This window comes from Pseudopipra pipra, chromosome 28 (assembly GCF_036250125.1).
Source record: "Pseudopipra pipra isolate bDixPip1 chromosome 28, bDixPip1.hap1, whole genome shotgun sequence".
Lineage (NCBI taxonomy): Eukaryota > Metazoa > Chordata > Aves > Passeriformes > Pipridae > Pseudopipra > Pseudopipra pipra.
Genome location: NC_087576.1, coordinates 4,875,225 through 4,892,861, shown reverse-complemented (window position 1 = coordinate 4,892,861; position 17,637 = coordinate 4,875,225). Strand labels below are relative to the sequence as shown.

The window sequence follows — 17,637 nt, the reverse complement described above, 5'->3', positions numbered from 1 at the left end:
GGTCACGGAGCCCATCCCTCAGCTGCATGGCTGCTGCTCTTCCAAGGGAGATTTTGCTGCCTCTTCCCTCCTGCAAAGCTGATCCACCTGGGAACCCACCCCTTGACCTCATCCCTTGCCACCAGGCTGCTCGTGCCCCTCTGGTGGGTGCTGAGCAGTGTGAGGGGGATGGGGGTGGTGTGTGGGTCCTGCAGTGAGGGCAGGGCAGAGCTGGTCCCACACGGCTCCAGGGGCCACGAGCCCCTCGTGTGGCTTGGCTGAAGCTCCGAGTGTGTGAGGGCTGGGCAGGAGGGCAGGATGGCCCCACCAGGCTCCTTAGCCCTTTTTTTGTGAGCCTTTTGGGTTCCCTGCAATATCTCCAAGGAGCTGAGCAATCTGTGACCCTCTTGGCTCCAGTGCCCTTATCCCTGGCATATTTATCAGCCCCCTGAGGTGCTTTCCATGCTCTGCCAATGAGCAGAGCAGGATCAGTGCCAATGGCAAGGGGAGCAGGAGCACAGCGTGACCTGTGTGTAGGGCAGGACACGATGCCAGTGGTGCCCAGTCAGACATCACATCCAGCTCTGCCCACCCATGGCCGAGGGGGGTCCCCGTGGTGGCCTCACCAAGGACAGTGGGACAGCCAGGAGCTTCTCCAAGGTTTTCCTGGTGTGTTTTTTGTGTGAAGAGCCACCGTGGCCACAAATGCCCCGTGGCTGGCAGACAGGCTGCAAAAGGAGCTGCCAAACTGGTTTAAACCTCATCCCTGCAAAGGGTCAAGGGGAGGAGGAGGAAGGGGTGTGCAGGGTCTGGCTGCCCCAGCGCAGGAGCTCGGTGCTCCCGTGGCCCCGTGTCCTCCTCCAGCCCCGAATTCTGGCCACACTGCCTCTCTCAGAGCTGTGTCAGGGGCGTTGGCTGAGGAGGGAGGAGCTGCAAAGCTCTGACAGGGTCCAGGTTTCAAGTGGTCTGGGGTTATTGGCTCCTGCAGGGGCTGCAGGGCCCCAGAGATAACTGAAGCTTGGCCAGAACCTCTGCAGGGACTCGCTGGACTTCAGGTCTTATTAAGATAATGGGGTGATAGCCTTGGCACCTCCTTATTCCATTGGCCAGCCCATTCTGGGGTGTGACCTGGGCTGTGCTGGGGGCTGGGCACGGGCTGGTGTCACCAAGAGCTGGGCCCCCACTGCCCTGTGTCACCCTGGGGATATGTGATGGGCTGACCCCCTGGGTGCTGCACTGGCCTCCCTGGGGTGATGCACTGAACCCCTGGGTGATGTTCTGACCCCTCTGGGATGTTGTTCTGACTCCTTGGGTGTTGTTCTGTTCCCCCTTGGGGTGCAGTGCTGACCCCCCAGCGCTCCCCCGTCCTCCACGCTCTCCATCCCCAGCTCTGACCCTGCTGAAGCTGCCTGTGACCCCTGACTCCTCTCGTTCCTCCTCTCCTCGGAGCTCCAGGGGCAGCTTTCCACGGCCCTTTTCCGCCTCTCTAAAGCTGCTCCAGCTCCCGGTGGGTCCCGTGCCCCGTTCCCTCACCCCGAGCCCTCGGGGGTGACCCCGGGAAAGGCGCCGGGCCCGCTGGAGCCCCGGAGCTGCCTTTTCAGCTGGAGTCACTGGAGATGCCGGCCCCGCTGGCGTGTGCATACTAATAACCCCCGGGTTTTGTCCCAACTGTGGCCCCTTTGTAGCAGCCCCGGCCGGCACAAAGCGGCCCCCGGGCGCCGGGATCGGCCCGGGGGAGCCAGCACAGCACATTTAATGCATTCAGGACTCCGACAGTGCTGATAGAGGGCTTTCCCCGGCCCTCTCCCCACTAAAACAGCCAGCTGGGCGCTTTTCTCGCAGCCCGGGTCCCCAGCCCAGCGAGCTGCCTTGAAAACAAACAGGAGGGGAGACCCTGGGCTCGCCCTTGGGGCTCCTCTCGGAGGAGCCGCGTTCCAGCTCCCCCCGGGAAGGCAGCAATGAGCCCCCGAAGGTCTTTTGGAGTTTCTCCCTCCCTGGTTTCCTGCTTCCACCTTCCCGTGGTGATGGGATTCCTGGGGCAGGGCAGGGAGCTTGGCCTGGGCTGCGCCAGCTGAGCCTCAACAGGATGGGCATTCCCAGATATGAAAAGTTTAGCCAAGCTCTGGTGTTTCCACAACTGCTCACAGGGTTTAACCCCTTGGGAGGGAGGTTTAGGAGCTTCCACCAAGCATCAGTAGGGTCAGCAATGGCTCTGCTGCCTTCTTCCTTATGGAGCCTGAGGCTGGAGCTCCTCTTCCCTGAGATCACTGTTGGTTTTCTGGGTGGTGCTGGTTGGATTTATCCTCCCCAGGACATACATATCCAGCTCAAGGGCAGTGCCTTGATCCCCCATCAGCTGTGGGTGTGTCAGGGGTGCAGAGGAGGGTCAGGCCACAGCTCTGATAAAATACCAAACACTATAATAATTATTAAAATAGAGAAATATATTTAAAAATCAGACCATATCCTCATGCCTGGGAGGTGGCTGGTTACCCTGGGGCTCTGGCAGGGCAAGGACCCTCCAAGCTCACTGGTTTCCCTTGTCCTGGTCCCGCAGAGGACGGGGATTTCCTGGCGCTGGACCTCGGTGGCACCAACTTCCGTGTGCTGCGGGTGAAGGTGTCGGACAACGGGCTGCAGAAGGTGGAGATGGAGAACCAGATCTACGCCATCCCCGAGGAGCTCATGCGTGGCAGTGGGGTGCAGGTGGGCCCCCCCTCCCTCACCCACCCCGGGATCACCCCGGCACCCCTGGATGTGTCCTGGGGCGGGAGCAGGGCTGGGCATCCCCCCCTGCCTGGTCCAGCAGGAGCCCAGTGGATCCTGTGCCAGGAACAAGAATTCCTGACGGCCGGTGTGGGGATGGGTGAGGGCGGGCAGGGCTGTGGGCACAGCTCCGACTCATCCCCTGGGCGTGGGCAGCCCTGGCAGGTCTCACTCTTTACCCTTTTTCCAGCTTTTTGACCACATCACCGAGTGTTTGGCCAACTTCCTGGACAAGCTGAACATCAAAGACAAGAAACTCCCCCTTGGGTTCACCTTCTCCTTCCCGTGTCACCAGACCAAGCTGGATGAGGTGGGTGAGGGACTGTGGTGGGATGGGCTGAGCTCTCCCTGGGGGTCCCACAACAATTTAGCTCAGGCTTTTGATTAGTCTCATTGATTTTGTGTCATGTGACCTTTCCTGAAGGGCCACATCTCTCATTCGAAGCCATTCCCAAGCTCTGGGTGAAGGAGGGTTAAGAACAGCACTGCCCCTTCTTTGTTATGAATATTTTTGCTGGTGGAATGGCTCCGTGGCTGCACGGTCAGGGACAGAGAGGAGGGAACATTCCTCCAGGGAATGCAGTGCTTGGTGTCACTTCCCAATAATTCTGTTGCTTCTCATCTCCAAACACACCATAAAACCCCTGTTAAAAGGAACATCAATATTTTTTAAGGATAGGTGCCAGGTTGTCTTTTTTAAAGCTGCTTGATGAGAGTGAGCAGTGGTGGGTCTCCTGTTTTAGACACGTCTTGGTCAGGTTTTCATAGGATCATGGAATGGCTTGGGCTGGAAGGGACCTTAAAGCCCATCCAGTGCCACCCCCTGCCATGGGCAGGGACACCTTCCACTAGCCCAGGTTGCTCCAAGCCCCGTCCAACCTGGCCTTGGACACTTCCAGGGATGGGGCAACCACAGCTTCTCTGGGCCCTGTGCCAGGGCCTCACCACCCTCCCAGCCAGAAATTCCTTTCCAGTATCCCATCTATCCCACCCTCTGTCAGTGTGAAGCCATTGTCTTTTGTCCTGTCACTCCAGGCCCTCCTCGGCTCTCTTGGAGCCCCTTTAGGCACTGGAAGGGGCTCTGTGGTCTCCCCAGAGTCTTCTGGATTTCTGAATTTTCTGGACTTTACCTCATTTATCTTGAGGGGTTTTCATGTCAGTGAGCTCTGACAGGGTCCCTGTAATGAGCAGTTCCCAGGGTCACCGTGTGTGCCAGCAGAGCTCGGACCGGCGGAGCGAGGGATGCGCTCCCGGAATCGCGGGGGTCTGGGATATGATGTTTCCATGGGATTCCTCCACGGAAATCGTCTTTTCCCGGGCTGCAGCCCGAGCTCCAGCAGCCCAGTGCACCCAGACGTGCTGAGCACCACATCCCCTGTGCAGGCGGCGGGGAGGGGGGTCCCTCCGGGCACTGTCAGCTCCGCTCAGCCGCGGTGACCTCGCTGGGAGACTCCACATCCCGGAGCCCAGCGAGGCACGTGGCCCCTTCCCTGCCACCCACCGCCTCGCGGGGCTCTGGCTCGTGGCGGGGAGGGAGGGGGATGCTTTCCTTGCCCTTATCTCACCCGGCTCTGCAGCGGGATGGAAAGAAGCGGCTCCATGGAGTGCCGGCCATCCGGCACGTCCTCCCCGGGAGCTGCCGGGGGGCAAGGCTGCTGTGCCTGAGCCGCTCTGCAGGGGCAGTGAGGGACAGGAGGGTTAACACTTTCCTCCCGGTAGACACGGGGGCTGTAAAAAAGGAAATTAAAATAAAGAAGCTGCGGGAGGAAGTGCCTGTCCCCCTGACCTTGCCTGAGCTGGGTCTCTCCGTACCGCGGTTTCCCCATCTCTGAGGCAGGATGGGTGTCAGCCTCACCGAGGGCCCTGTGCCCGGAGTGTTGAAGATTCCAAATGCAGTCGAGTCCTTTTCCTCCCCCCAAGGCTCAGGTCAGCCCCCGGCCAGGTGGCTGCAGTGGAGACAAACCTGGTGCCTCTGGCTATGGGGGCTGCGAGCCCCCTACCCTGTAGGGATAGGTCAAGGAGCATTCCAAGCCCCCCACCCCTCAGGGGTGGGTCCATGGACTTGTGACCAGGTTTTGCCCCAGGGTTCCATAAAACCTGGTCACAGGAACCACTTTCCCTCCTGCTGGGGAGCAACGAGCAGGTCTTGTGTTATCTCATGGCCATAAACCTTATCTGACACGGAAACGGGGCTGATGGCGCAGCCGGGGAGCTGCTAAGGGGGGCTCCCCCACAGGGCCCCATGTCCCTTGTTCTGGCAGCCCCACAGGGTGGGGGTCTCACTCTGAGCCTTCCCTCTGGCTGTTCCCCCCAGAGCATCCTCGTGACGTGGACAAAGGGGTTCAAGTGCAGCAGCGTGGAGGGCAAGGACGTGGTGTCGATGCTGCGCAAGTCCATCAAGAAAAGAGGGGTAAGAGGCTGGGCAGGTGTGTCACCTCCTGGCCCGGTGGGACGGGGGCACACACATCCCTGGGACAGGGTTCCTGGGCTCCATGGTGATGTTTCGGTCTGTTTTGTCTGTGTTGGGTCACCCTCTCTCCTTTCCACCAACTCAGGACTTTGACATCGACATCGTGGCCGTGGTGAACGACACCGTGGGGACCATGATGACCTGTGGCTACGATGACCACAACTGTGAAGTTGGCCTCATCGTTGGTGAGTGAGAGCAAGCAGGTCCATCCCTCCAGGAACTCCAGAGGGAGATCCTGTTTCTTGCAAGCTTCAGGGTCTTTTGGGAAAAAAAAAAAAAAAGAAGAAAAAGAGGGGGATACCAGTGTTGGAAAACCAGCATTGCCAGATGTCTGTTTGCTTCCCTCTTCGCTTTCTTTGGTGCATTGTGCTGTGGCCAAGGGGGAATGAGGGATAATGGGAATGAGGGATAGTGGGAATGAGTGACAATGGGAATGAGGGTTAATGGGAATGGAGGCAAGGCAGTGTCCTTGCTCACTGTGTCCCCATGCTCGGCCCAGGTACTGGAACCAACGCCTGCTACATGGAGGAGATGAGGCACATTGACCTGGTGGAAGGGGATGAGGGTCGGATGTGCATCAACATGGAGTGGGGGGCCTTCGGTGACGACGGTGTCCTCAACGACATCCGGACGGAGTTCGACCGTGAGATCGACATGGGCTCGCTCAACCCTGGCAAACAATTGTGAGCAGATTCTTGGCCTGGGCTCAGGCTCGTGGTTTGCTCGGCATTGTCTGTCCTCCCGTTGCGCCGGAGTCCCTGGGACCAGGGAGGTCATCCCAGCTAACTGGGTCACCATGTCCTCTGCCACCGGAGCGCAGAGGGGCTGTGTCACGAATCAGGGTTGTCCGTCCCACCCGCTGCCCTCGTGAGCCGCTCACGTGAACGTGCTGATTCCTGTTCCCTTCTGGCCAGCACTCATCTGCCAGCCCAGGCAAACACCCCCACCTAATGTCCACATCCCAATCCTACAGATCTCCCATTCCCCACATGGCCCCTGGCAGTGTGGGGCGAGCCTGGGGGGACTCTGCAAACTGACTGACCCCCTTCAGGTGTCCACGAGTTCTCCTTGCAGAATGATGGTCATGTCCACAAGGCTTCATATTCTCAGTGATGGGATAAGCTGCTCTGAGAAGGGATTACCTAGATTCCATTTGGGACTGGGAGGCTGCCAATGGGTTTTCAGGTCAACCTGTGGCCACCTTGTGGCACACGCAGCCAAACACACACACATTGTTTAGCCTGGAGAAAAGGAGGCTCGGGGGGATCTTATGGGGGGGACAGGAGGTTTAGGATGGATATTAGGGAAAATTTCTTCTCTGAAAGGGTGGTCAGGTGTGGAACAGGCTGCCCAGGTGGTGTCACTATCTCTGGGGGGATTTAAAAGCCATGTGGATGTGGCACCTGGGGACATGGGTTAGTGGTGGCCTTGGCAGTGCTGGGGGAATGGTTGGATTTGATGACCTTAGAGGGCTTTTCCAACCCAAACCATTCCACAATTCTATCTCGTGCCTCCCCGTGGACAGGTTTGAGAAGATGATCAGTGGGATGTACATGGGAGAGCTGGTCAGACTCATCCTGGTGAAGATGACCAAGGAAGGGCTGTTGTTTGGGGGAAGGCTCACACCAGACCTGCTCACTACCGGCCACTTTGAGACCAGATACGTCTCTGCCATTGAGAAGTAAGTAGGACCCGTGTCGTGTCCTGGGTCCCAGCCCACCCTCTGATACCCCTGGACAGACCCCACTGCACAGACCCGGCCCATCACACGGCAAAGGTCGGGTTCCCAGGCCTGAACCCTTTCCTTGCCCCACCAGGGAGAAGGAAGGGCTGCAGAAAGCCCACGAGATCCTGAGCAAGCTGGGCCTGGAGCCGTCGCACGAGGACTGCGTGGCCACACTGCGCATCTGCCAGATCGTGTCGACGCGCTCGGCCAGCCTGTGCGGGGCCACGCTGGCCGCGGTCCTGCGCCGCATCAAGGACAACAAGGGCGTGGATCGGCTGCGCTCCACCGTCGGCGTGGACGGCTCCGTCTACAAGAAACACCCGCAGTGAGTCCGGGAGCTGGAGGGGACAGGGACGGGGAGCACGGAGGGGGAGCTCGGATCTGCTCCTGCCGGCGGCGGGTGCGGCTCAGCACAAGCGGAGTGTCCCCAAGTGTCCCCCTGAGCACCTCCTTTGGATGCTGGGGGTCCCCAGAGGGTCACTGCCCATGGTGGCACACTCAGGTCCCATTTCCTCCCCCTCCTCCTCCACAGCTTTGCCCGACGCCTCCACAAGACGGTGCGGAAGCTGCTGCCGGACTGCGAGATCCGGTTCATCCGCTCGGAGGACGGGAGCGGCAAAGGGGCCGCCATGGTGACGGCCGTGGCCTACAGGCTGGACGCCCAGCACAAGGCCCGGCAGAAGATTCTGGAGCCCTTCAAGCTGAGCCACGAGCAGCTGCTGGAGGTGAAGGAAAGGATGAGGAAAGAGATGGAGAAAGGGCTGGGCAAGGAGACGCACGAGGAGGCGACGGTGAAAATGCTGCCCACCTATGTGTGCTCCACTCCAGATGGGACAGGTGACTATCCTGTGGGTAAACCTGCATGTCTCCTGTGTGTAAGCCTGTGTGTGTCCTGCTCAGAGCCAGCATTGCTGCTCCTGATATCCTCAGGAAGGGCTGGATCCTTTGCCATGGCCAGTTCCCTCTTTGTGGCGGGAGTGGCACAAACCTCCAGGATGATACTGGGCAGAGCACGGAGCCTCTGGGACGTTCTGCACCTGACTGCACACAAAACCTGGCTCTTGCTGTGGTTTTCCCCACAGCAGGACTCTCCCCACCCTCAGCCTGGGTTGTGCTCCTGGTTCTGCCTTGGGCGAGTGCCTGACCTTGGCTTGAAGCCTGTGCAGGTCCTGTGGACTTCAGGGATCCTTGTGGGTCCTTCCAACTCAAGTTATTCCATGGGTTTATGATTCTAAGCCTCATCATTGCCCCAAGTCAGGAGCAAACCTCTCCTCCACTTTCCTACCTGCACCCCCTGTTCCAACCTGCAGCCTCCTGGTCTCCGCTCCCACTCACATCTCGGTTTCCAGCCCCCTCCCAGGAAGAGGGCAGATTTGGATCTGCTCTGTGCCATATTCCAGGTGCTCCATGCTGGGATCTCTCCTGATGATCCTCTCTTGGGTTGCAGAAAAAGGAGATTTCCTCGCCCTGGACCTGGGAGGAACCAACTTCCGCGTGCTGCTGGTGCGCGTCAGGAACGGGAAGCGGCGCGGAGTGGAGATGCACAACAAGATCTACTCCATCCCCGTGGAGATCATGCAGGGCACAGGAGAGGAGGTCAGGATGGGCAGCTGGAGAGGGAAAAGGAGTGTCTTCCCTGGGGTGGCTGGAACAGGGCTCAGCATGGAGCTGATTTTGCCTTTCCAGGGAGCAAAAGCAGGAGAGGGGAAGGCTGGTGCTCTCCTGCCCTTGGAGCAGCGAGTTCTGCCCAAGGCTTTGGAGTCTGGGAAGCTGGAGACTGGTTTTTAGGTTAGAAATGGTGTTGTTCCCAGACATGACTGAACCTCCCTGAATCCCACACATTCCACAAGGGCAGATAAGCATCACCCCCATTTCCCAGATAGGGAAACCACAACACAAGCAGGGAGAGACATCTCCGGAGTCTTATGTGGAAAGAGTTTTGCAAACCACTCTGGGCAGCGCTTGGGGACTGGGAGTGTCTCCAGCAGACGGGCTCTGGGGATCCCTTGCAGAGGGACCAGATTCCTGTGTCACCCTGGGGAAGGTGGTACCTCCTCGCTGGTCCTTGTCCCTCCTGGGGCCCGTGAGGTGGGGTTTTGCAGGGATATGCCCACGTTGTGGGTGGGGAAGAGGGTGAAAAATGGGCTTTTTTGGGTTTGCTCCCCTCCCACAGTGCAGCTCTGTTCAAAGTCCTGGGAATGGATGTGAACATTCCAACAGGCTTGGAATGGGTTGGAATCTCCAGCAGGTTGGGCTGTAATGGTAACTTCTTCTTTGGCTTTGCTCATCCAGCTCTTTGACCACATCGTCCACTGCATCTCCGACTTTCTGGAATACATGGGAATGAAAGGCGTGTCACTCCCGCTCGGGTTCACGTTCTCCTTCCCCTGCCAGCAGAACAACCTGGATGAGGTAACCCCCCCTCCTGCAGCCCCCGTGCCCTGCTGTGCCTCCCCCTCGCCATCCCGGGGGATTCACTGCCGGGTCTTTTCCCACAACAGGGAATTCTCCTGAAGTGGACAAAGGGCTTCAAGGCGACGGGCTGTGAGGGAGAGGACGTGGTGGGGCTGCTGAAGGAGGCGATTCACCGCAGGGAGGTGAGCGGACACGGCGCCGGGAGGAGCCGGCGGCTGCTCCCACGTCCCGGCTGTCTTTGGCATTGTTAATTGGCCTGTAAAACAAATTACTGGGCTGAGCTCAGGGCTAATGAGTGTCGGAAGTTTCACAGCTGCCCTTACTCATCACTTTGGTTGGATTTTCAGACCCTGGAGCCACGAGCTGGCTCCTGGCCAGGGCTGGAGCAGACTTGTCTGGCCATGGCTTCAGGAGACACGAGCTCCTTTCCTCAGCACAGACCACCCAGAGCTCCTGCCCGGGGGCTGCTCCTGGCAGGGCTCACCCAGCCCCTCTGAACTCGGAGGGGTCTGAGCTCTGAGCCCCCCCTGCAGCCGGCTGGGGCTGTGGGATGTCCGTGGAGGTGGGTGGTCATGGAGGACAGGTGGTGATAGGACAAGGGAAAACAGTTTTAAACTAAAAGAAGAGAGATTTAGATTGGATGTTAGAAAGAAATTCCTTCCTGTAAGGGTGGCGAGGCCCTGGCACAGGCTGCCCAGAGAAGCTGTGGCTGTTCCATCCCTGGAAGTGTCCAAGGCCAGGCTGGACAGGGCTTGGAGCAACCTGGGCTAGTGGAAGGTGTCCCTGCCCATGGCAAGGGGTAGAATGAGATGAGCTTTACAATCCCTTCCAGCCCAAACCATTCTGGGATTCTATGACTCCCACACTCACAGTCAAGTCCTTTCCAGCCATGGGAGCAGAGGTAGCTGGAATTCCAAGTCCTCCAGGAATAACCCGTGCAATCCCATCCTCTGCAGGAGTTCGACCTGGACGTGGTGGCAGTGGTGAATGACACGGTTGGCACCATGATGACCTGTGGGTACGAGGATCCCCTCTGTGAAGTTGGGCTGATCGTCGGTGAGGACTCAACTGCCTTTGGGAGCTCGGCTGCCCCGGGGGTGCAGGAGGTGTCTCAGGGCTCTTATCCTGCTCCTCTCCACAGGCACGGGCAGCAACGCCTGCTACATGGAGGAGATGAGGAACGTGGAGCTGGTGGAAGGGGACGAGGGCAGGATGTGTGTCAACATGGAGTGGGGGGCCTTCGGGGACAGCGGGTGCTTGGACGACGTACGGACGGAATTCGACGTGGCGGTGGATGAGCTGTCCCTCAACCCTGGGAAGCAGAGGTGGGTGGTGGTTTTGGGGAGCTGGAAGAGTCCAGGAACAGTTCTGCCCCTTAGTGGATCCCGGGGATGATGAGCAGGGCAGAGGTTGGCTTTGGGACACGCCGATGTGTCCCCTGTCCCTACCCGCGGGGTGGGGGCTGTGCTGCTGGGCTTGCTCCAGGGAGTTGTGCCAAAGGCACCTGGTAGAACTGAAATCCCCATCCAGACCCAGTGTCCCCTCTCATCCTGATGTCCAGCCTCATGCTCTCCTTCCCAGGTTTGAGAAGATGATCAGTGGGATGTACCTGGGGGAGATCGTCCGCAACATCCTGATGGATTTCACCAAGCGAGGGCTCCTCTTCCGGGGACGGATCTCGGAGAGGCTGAAGACCAGAGGGATCTTTGAGACCAAGTTCCTGTCCCAGATAGAGAGGTGAGGCCCAGCAGGCGGGTGAGCACCAGCTGTCAGTCAGAGCAGGGGTAGAGTTTGGGGGAAGCATTCCCAGGGCTGGCAGGAGAAGTCCCAACACTCAGTCTGGAGCCAGGATGCCCCAGGGTGGTGCCACGCAGATAAATCAGCAGAATCCACGTGGTTCTGGCAGCGCCAGTGTGGAGAGGCTAGGAGACTGTCTGGGGTTGGCAGAACAGATGTCTCTTTATCCTCTACCCTGGGCAGAGGGGGCCATGGGTTCCATGGGTGTCACGCTCCAATTCCGTGGCTTTGTCCTGAAATAGCCTCCCTGATTAGGATGTGACACCAGGGCCACACCCAGGTCTGAAAGCTGAGGTTGGAGGGGGGCTGCAGAGCCGCCGTGACCCAAGCCCTGAGTCTCTGGGCTCTGTGGGACGCAGACAGGGAAGGGGAAGCTGCACCTCCCACCCGCCCCCCCTCCTAACACTGCCCCGTGTCCTCCAGCGACTGCCTGGCCCTGCTCCAGGTGCGCTCCATCCTGCAGCACCTGGGGCTGGAGTCCACGTGCGATGACAGCATCATCGTGAAGGAGGTGTGCACGGTGGTGGCGCGGCGGGCGGCGCAGCTCTGCGGGGCCGGCATGGCCGCCGTGGTGGACAAGATCCGCGAGAACCGCGGCCTCGACTTCCTCAAGGTCACGGTCGGCGTGGACGGGACGCTCTACAAGCTGCACCCTCAGTGAGTGGCTCAGGGGGCTGGGGTTGTGTTCCTGGGGGGCTCCACCTGCCCACCCGGGGCGGTCACGGAGCAGAGGGGAAGGTTCAGGGGTTAATGGGAGAGGATTTGAGGTGGTTTTGGGATGCAAGGGCTGCCAGCAGCTCACTGACCTGAACTCGAGGCACAGCAAGAGCCAGCTGCTCCCTAAAGGAGGGGGCACCAAGACAGGTAATGCAGCAGGGATCTCCCTCCAGGCCCACCAGAGCTGGTGGTGACCAGGTTCAACCAGGACTCCAAGTCAGGGGGATGGAGCAGGTCTGAACCAAGAGGTGAGGCCGTGAGCTGGACCACAAAGGTCCATGGCAACACAGAAATGTGGCCATGCCAGAGGTGAAGGGTGGTGCTGCTGGACAGTGGGGCTCAGACAGGGACTAAAACACTGGACTGAGTTTAAATAGGTCTCAGGGGCCCATGGGCAGAGGGAGGCTCTGAAAACCCCCCCAGGTGAGGCTGTTGAGGTTTATTAGTGCTCTCAGGGCTCAGTGGGACTTGAGAAGGGGCCGGGTTTAGTCCTGAGTGGAGGCACAGCATGGCTGTGTTGTAACTATGGGCTTGGGCTGAAGCATGGAGACTTGGGCTTTCCAAGCCTCATCCCTGGCAGCTCCGTCTCCATCCATCTGTCCATCCAGCCAACTATTCATCCATCCACCTACCCACCCACCCACCCATCCATCCATCATCCAGCCATCCATCTCCTCATCCATCCATCCATCCATCCATCCCCTCATCCATCCATCCATCCATCCATCCATTCATCCATCCCCTCATCCATCCATCCATCCATCCATCCATCCATCCATCCCCTCATCCATCCATCCATCCATCCATCCATCCATCCATCCATCCATCCATCCATCCATCCATCCATCCATCCATCCCCTCATCCATCCATCCATCCATCCATCCCCTCATCCATCCATCCATCACTCACCACCCACCCCCGTCCCTGCCCTGGGGGTCTCGGTGCTCCTCGAGGCTCTGGGGAAGGCAGTGAGGGGTTGGGGGCTGTCCCCTTCCCCCCACAGCCAGTCCAACCAGCACCTCTGCCTGTCCTGCAGCTTCTCCACCGTCATGCACCAGACAGTGAAGGAGTTGTCCCCCAAGTGCGAAGTGACCTTCCTGCAGTCGGAGGACGGCAGCGGCAAAGGCGCCGCGCTCATCACGGCCGTGGCCTGTCGCATCCGCGAGGCCGGGCAGCGGTAGAGGGGGAGCTCTGCCCACAGCTTGGTTTCAGCAGAACAGGACGGTTCCTCCCCGACCCCTCCCTCCCTCGGTGCACACACTCACACACCCCTCCCCTCCGAGCAGACTTGTAGCTTTACTTGTTCTCCGAGACGCCGCGGTGGGACTGGAGATGCCGTGGGCTCTGTACAAAGTGTTGTCGTAGGAGTTTCCTTGCATGCCATAAAACCACCTGTCGAGTAAAGCTCACAGTGTCTTTTGGCTTCTCCCTGCATTCCCAGGCAGAGCTGGAGCTGTCCCACCCGCAGCCTCCTCCATCACACCCCAGCTCTCCTCCCACCCCCCCACCCTCCTGCCCCTCCCCTCGTAGGGATAATGCTCAGATAATTAAGACACTGCATTGTCACTTTAATGGTACCTATTTATGTTTGTCGAGTCGTAGGTGTCCGTGCTGTAGAAGCAAACCTCTAAGATTGGGCTAAAGACCTCCACTAGTCTTTTACCCTGATCAAGGCTGTATTATTTCCATGAAAGTCATGGTAACTCTTAAAGCACAGGGTGCAGAATTCCAACGGTGTGGGCCGAGGCTGCACTGGAGGTACCACGTACCTCCCTTGGTGAGCAATATTAGAGAACCTGCTGGAGCCGGCTCAGAGGGGCCCCTCGACCTGCTCCAGCAGAGCACGTGCCTGGAAATAATTGGGGACTCAGGGTCTAATCCCATTTCCTGACCTCTCCCCCACGCCCCAAGTAGAGTGTAGGAGCGTGGCATGTACGTAGGGTCGCGTTACACCCCTGACACCACTGCCCCTTCCTTCCCCGGTGCACGTGTGGGCACGAGGGGCTGCCACGGGTCAGTGTCCCCCCCGGAACCCCCCACTCGTGGCCGTGTGTCTGCCCCCGGCGCGGTGAGTCCGGTTTGCTTTGTGTCTGTGAAATAGTTCTGCGGCTGCAGCCTTTAGGTGGCACCTGGATTTATACACTGTATATTTATGTTTTAAGAGATCTGACGTCTTTTTATGTACATAGTCTGGGGGGGTTGTATGGCTTAGTTTTAACGTCACCTTTTCATGTCATTGAAGAATGGTACAGAGTAATTATTTTCTTTTTTTTTTCTTGTGTAATTTTTTTTTTTTTTAATTTAAAATTTTCTTGGGGTAGAACTGGAGGAAGAGACCCAAATTCCTGAGGATGGCTGTACAAAAGGTTTGGGCATTCTGACTTTATCACCAGGACAAAAGGGAAAGCAGAAAGCCAGGGAGCAGCGGGGCCCTGCGGTAATGGTGACGCTGCCGGGTTTAGGCTTTGTTTAACCCTAAGAGAGGTTTTATTTTGTCCCCTGCCCTCCCCAGCTGTGCTCTGGAAGGTCATGTGAGTGGGTGAGATGACCCCAGGGCTCTGCAGGGCTCTCGACCTCCTGTCACCGTCCTGGCTGAGCACCGACGGTGCCCGTGGGATCTCAGTGAGGCACCACGAAGCCAACCCCACCTCCTCGGGGAGGTGACAGGAATTGGTGTCACTTCATTCCCATTTGGCATCCTCAGGGCTGTCTGAGTGTCCCCAGGGACACAGCATCACTTGTGTGCCACAGCAAAACACAGAGATTAATTTTTGCCAACATAAAAGTCTGGATGAACTAAACCCTGCAGGGTCTCTGCCCCGGGGAGCAGAGGCCAACAGAGGGGGGGTTCCTGTAAATATTTAGCAGAAGATAATGAAATTCCAGTGATGTACAAAAAAAGATAATAACTAATAATCCCCACAAACAGCCCTTCAGATTGGAGGATAGAGTTTTTGTCTATTTTTATGTATATTTTTATACTGCTTGGGGTAACCTCATTACCAAAAGTCTCTCTTCTGTGTTGGGGGTCAAGTTCAGTAGCACAATTTTAAAGCAAAATTACTCTTTTGGGCATTTTAAATGCTTATTTTTTTATAAGCCTCGAGGCAATAATAACAAATAAAACCTGTGTATAGAAATGATGTAAGAAACCAAGTTTAGTGGAAGTTTTAGAAGGTGTCAAATAAATTCTTGAAGGATGATACAGAAATCCTCTAATCTGGTACCAAGCAGTTTTGTGTGATTTTTTTCTCAGAAAACCAGCATTTTGCCTACTGAAAAATGGAAACAGAGATGTTTTTAGCTGCTGAACTGTGCAGAGTTGCATTAGTGGCTGTTTTTACTCTTAGCCAGTCGTTCCCCTTCTGAAATCTGTAGTGTTTTCATTGGTTAGTGAGAGGAATTCTATACAACAGTAGTTTTGGGGCAGAATGGGAAAGATTGGGATCTGAGTAGCCCTGCTTTTGATTCAGGCTCCGATCACTGGAGCAGGTGACTGACAGGGTGAGAGGGAAAGGTGGGGAGCTGAGTTTGGAGCAGGGTCACCACAGTCCCCTCACCTGTGTGGGGTGAAGGATGGGCTGGAGAGGGGCAGGAAGGATCAGCCCCGAGCTCACGGGGCAGGGGGGTGGGTTTTTGGCTGGGTTTGGTCAGAGGGACACATCCCTGGATACCCACCTGGATATCCAGGAGAATCCCTTAAGGCTAGGAAGCTTTTGCTTTGAGTCAGAAGGAAGCAGGGCCTGGAATGTTCCCAGTTCAAAGCAATACTTGAAGCGCTAGAAGACCCCTGTGTCCCCTGGGAGCAGATCTGCCCTCCAGGGCTGGCAGGAGGGGCTGTGGGACGACTGCAGGGATCTGTGCTCCCACAGATCCTGTGGGATCTGTGCTCCTTGTTGTGCCCCCGGGGACGAGCACCGGGTGTTTCCTGTTCAGTCTGACTGTAGTGGCTGGGACCTCACGCCATGGGATGTTCTGTGAATGTGTTAAAATGAAGAAGGGAAGATTAAATCCTAATTATTGATATGAAGGGAAGATCAAATCTGTAGGGACAGACGGACAGACTGCTCAGACTTGCCCAGTCTGTGTCTTCCCTCCAGGAAGAAGCGCTGCTTTGTGGATTTAGGATGGCTTTGTTTTACTTGGTTGTTCCCATTTGGATGCATTTTCTTTGCACTCCTGGTGTTCCAGCACGTTCCCAGGCAGGCAGGCAGGCAGGCAGCAGAGTCTCTGGCCTTTCCTCCCTAGCAATTCTCTCCTCATTGGTACTTTGGCCAGGATTTTATGGGAGTTTTAATATATATATAGTTATATATAAACACAATCAGCATATACACAAATATATATATAAACACAACCAGCAAATTATCGAGCCTGGCAAGTGGAATTTACCTCTTCCCGCAGTCCAAGGCTGCTTAGGGAGAAGCTCATGTTCTGTCACCCAGGGTGTGCAGTTCCTATCTGTGGGCACAGACCTCTGGCCCCGGGTGCAGTTTGACCCCAGATAAGCGGTGCCTGCTCTCCCTTATCAGACTATCCAAACCAGCTGGCAGAGACAAGGGGGTGAAAGGTCCGAGTGCACGGGAGGGGAGAGGTGTAAAACTGTGGCAACAACCACCATGCAAGGGTGATACCAGGTAACAACAAACTCAACTGGGCTGGGGGAGCCCTGAGCCCCCAGCCCAGCACAGCCCCCTCCCCTCTAGCAGGCGAGGGACAAACCCGCTCCTGGCACATCATTGGCTTGCTCTGGTAAAACAACGAAGGCAAAAAGAGGCAATTCCTGCTCACAAGGGAAATCTGGAGAGAGGGAAATTCTCTCCCTTGTGACATCCTGAGCAGTCTGAAACCTTTCTGGCCTGAAGCAAAGAAAATGCATCTGGATGTGGGCGCTGGCTCCGCGGGCAGGGGAGTCATAAAGCCAAAGACTGTGTGGCTGCAGAAACGAGTGCTGTAGATTCACCTGATGTTGTTCTTTCGTGTTTACAATATTTATTTTTAGCAATTGACTGCAATGATATTATATATAGGCTTCCTTATTTTTGTACTTTTCATACCGTTCCCCCGAGTGTGGTGTTTGTACTGCCCATGTCCCCCGGCCACCACTGCTGCTCCTGTCAGTGACAATAAAGAGAGAAAAACCACCACCCACTGCGGGAATTGTGTGTGCTTCGCTTCCTGGGCTCCCCTCACCCCCTCTGCAACCCCTGAGGAAGGGTCCCCACCCTGTCCCAAATCCCCAATCCTGGTCCCTGGGAAGAGGGAGGAAGCTGGGAAGGGGGTTGTTTCCTTGCACTGACAGTCCCCCCACAGCCAGGAGGGCAAGGGAGGGCACAGGACACTCAGGGATAAGGGAAGGGGTCCTTCCTGTCTGGAAAAGGATTCCAAGAGGAGTTTCCTGCTCCACAGTCTCATGCCCTCATCACACTGGAGGGTGGTGGGCGTCCAGCACAGGACTCCTGCCCAGGGTGAGCAGGGCAGGGGGGCCCTGGGATCCAGGGGAATCCTGGGATCCAGGGGGGTGAGGGCAGAGCAGGATCAGGCCCTGAAGGGGGGTGCAGAGCCCTGCAGAGCTCAACCCACCCCCACAGCTCAGACTGCAGCCCTGCTGCTGAAAACAACCTGGGGTTGATGTCCCTGTTCCCCTCTGCCATTAACCAGCAGCCCCTGCTGCTGTCCACTGAGTCCAGGATGGCTTCAAAGAGTTGGTACGTCCAGTTAAAGCCAGAATTAAGGGTCTAAATACAATAAATTTGATGCTGTAGC

The 17,637-nt window shown here is 57.2% G+C and overlaps 1 protein-coding gene across 1 annotated transcript in view; it reads left to right on the top strand.

The window, feature by feature from the left end:
- The window catches only part of HK2 (hexokinase 2), a 29,583-nt gene extending 12,565 nt beyond the window's left edge, over window positions 1-17,018 (top strand). Inside the window, exons 3-18 of the mRNA XM_064637726.1 lie at window positions 2,537-2,685; window positions 2,936-3,055; window positions 5,060-5,155; window positions 5,301-5,400; window positions 5,715-5,898; window positions 6,741-6,896; window positions 7,033-7,266; window positions 7,474-7,778; window positions 8,389-8,537; window positions 9,234-9,353; window positions 9,443-9,538; window positions 10,313-10,412; window positions 10,498-10,681; window positions 10,938-11,093; window positions 11,577-11,810; window positions 12,908-17,018. Of these exons, the coding sequence (XP_064493796.1) occupies window positions 2,537-2,685; window positions 2,936-3,055; window positions 5,060-5,155; window positions 5,301-5,400; window positions 5,715-5,898; window positions 6,741-6,896; window positions 7,033-7,266; window positions 7,474-7,778; window positions 8,389-8,537; window positions 9,234-9,353; window positions 9,443-9,538; window positions 10,313-10,412; window positions 10,498-10,681; window positions 10,938-11,093; window positions 11,577-11,810; window positions 12,908-13,052 (2,528 nt within the window). The 3' untranslated portion in view covers window positions 13,053-17,018. The remainder of the gene's footprint in view (window positions 1-2,536; window positions 2,686-2,935; window positions 3,056-5,059; window positions 5,156-5,300; window positions 5,401-5,714; window positions 5,899-6,740; window positions 6,897-7,032; window positions 7,267-7,473; window positions 7,779-8,388; window positions 8,538-9,233; window positions 9,354-9,442; window positions 9,539-10,312; window positions 10,413-10,497; window positions 10,682-10,937; window positions 11,094-11,576; window positions 11,811-12,907) is intronic.
- Window positions 17,019-17,637: the final 619 nt, after the last annotated feature.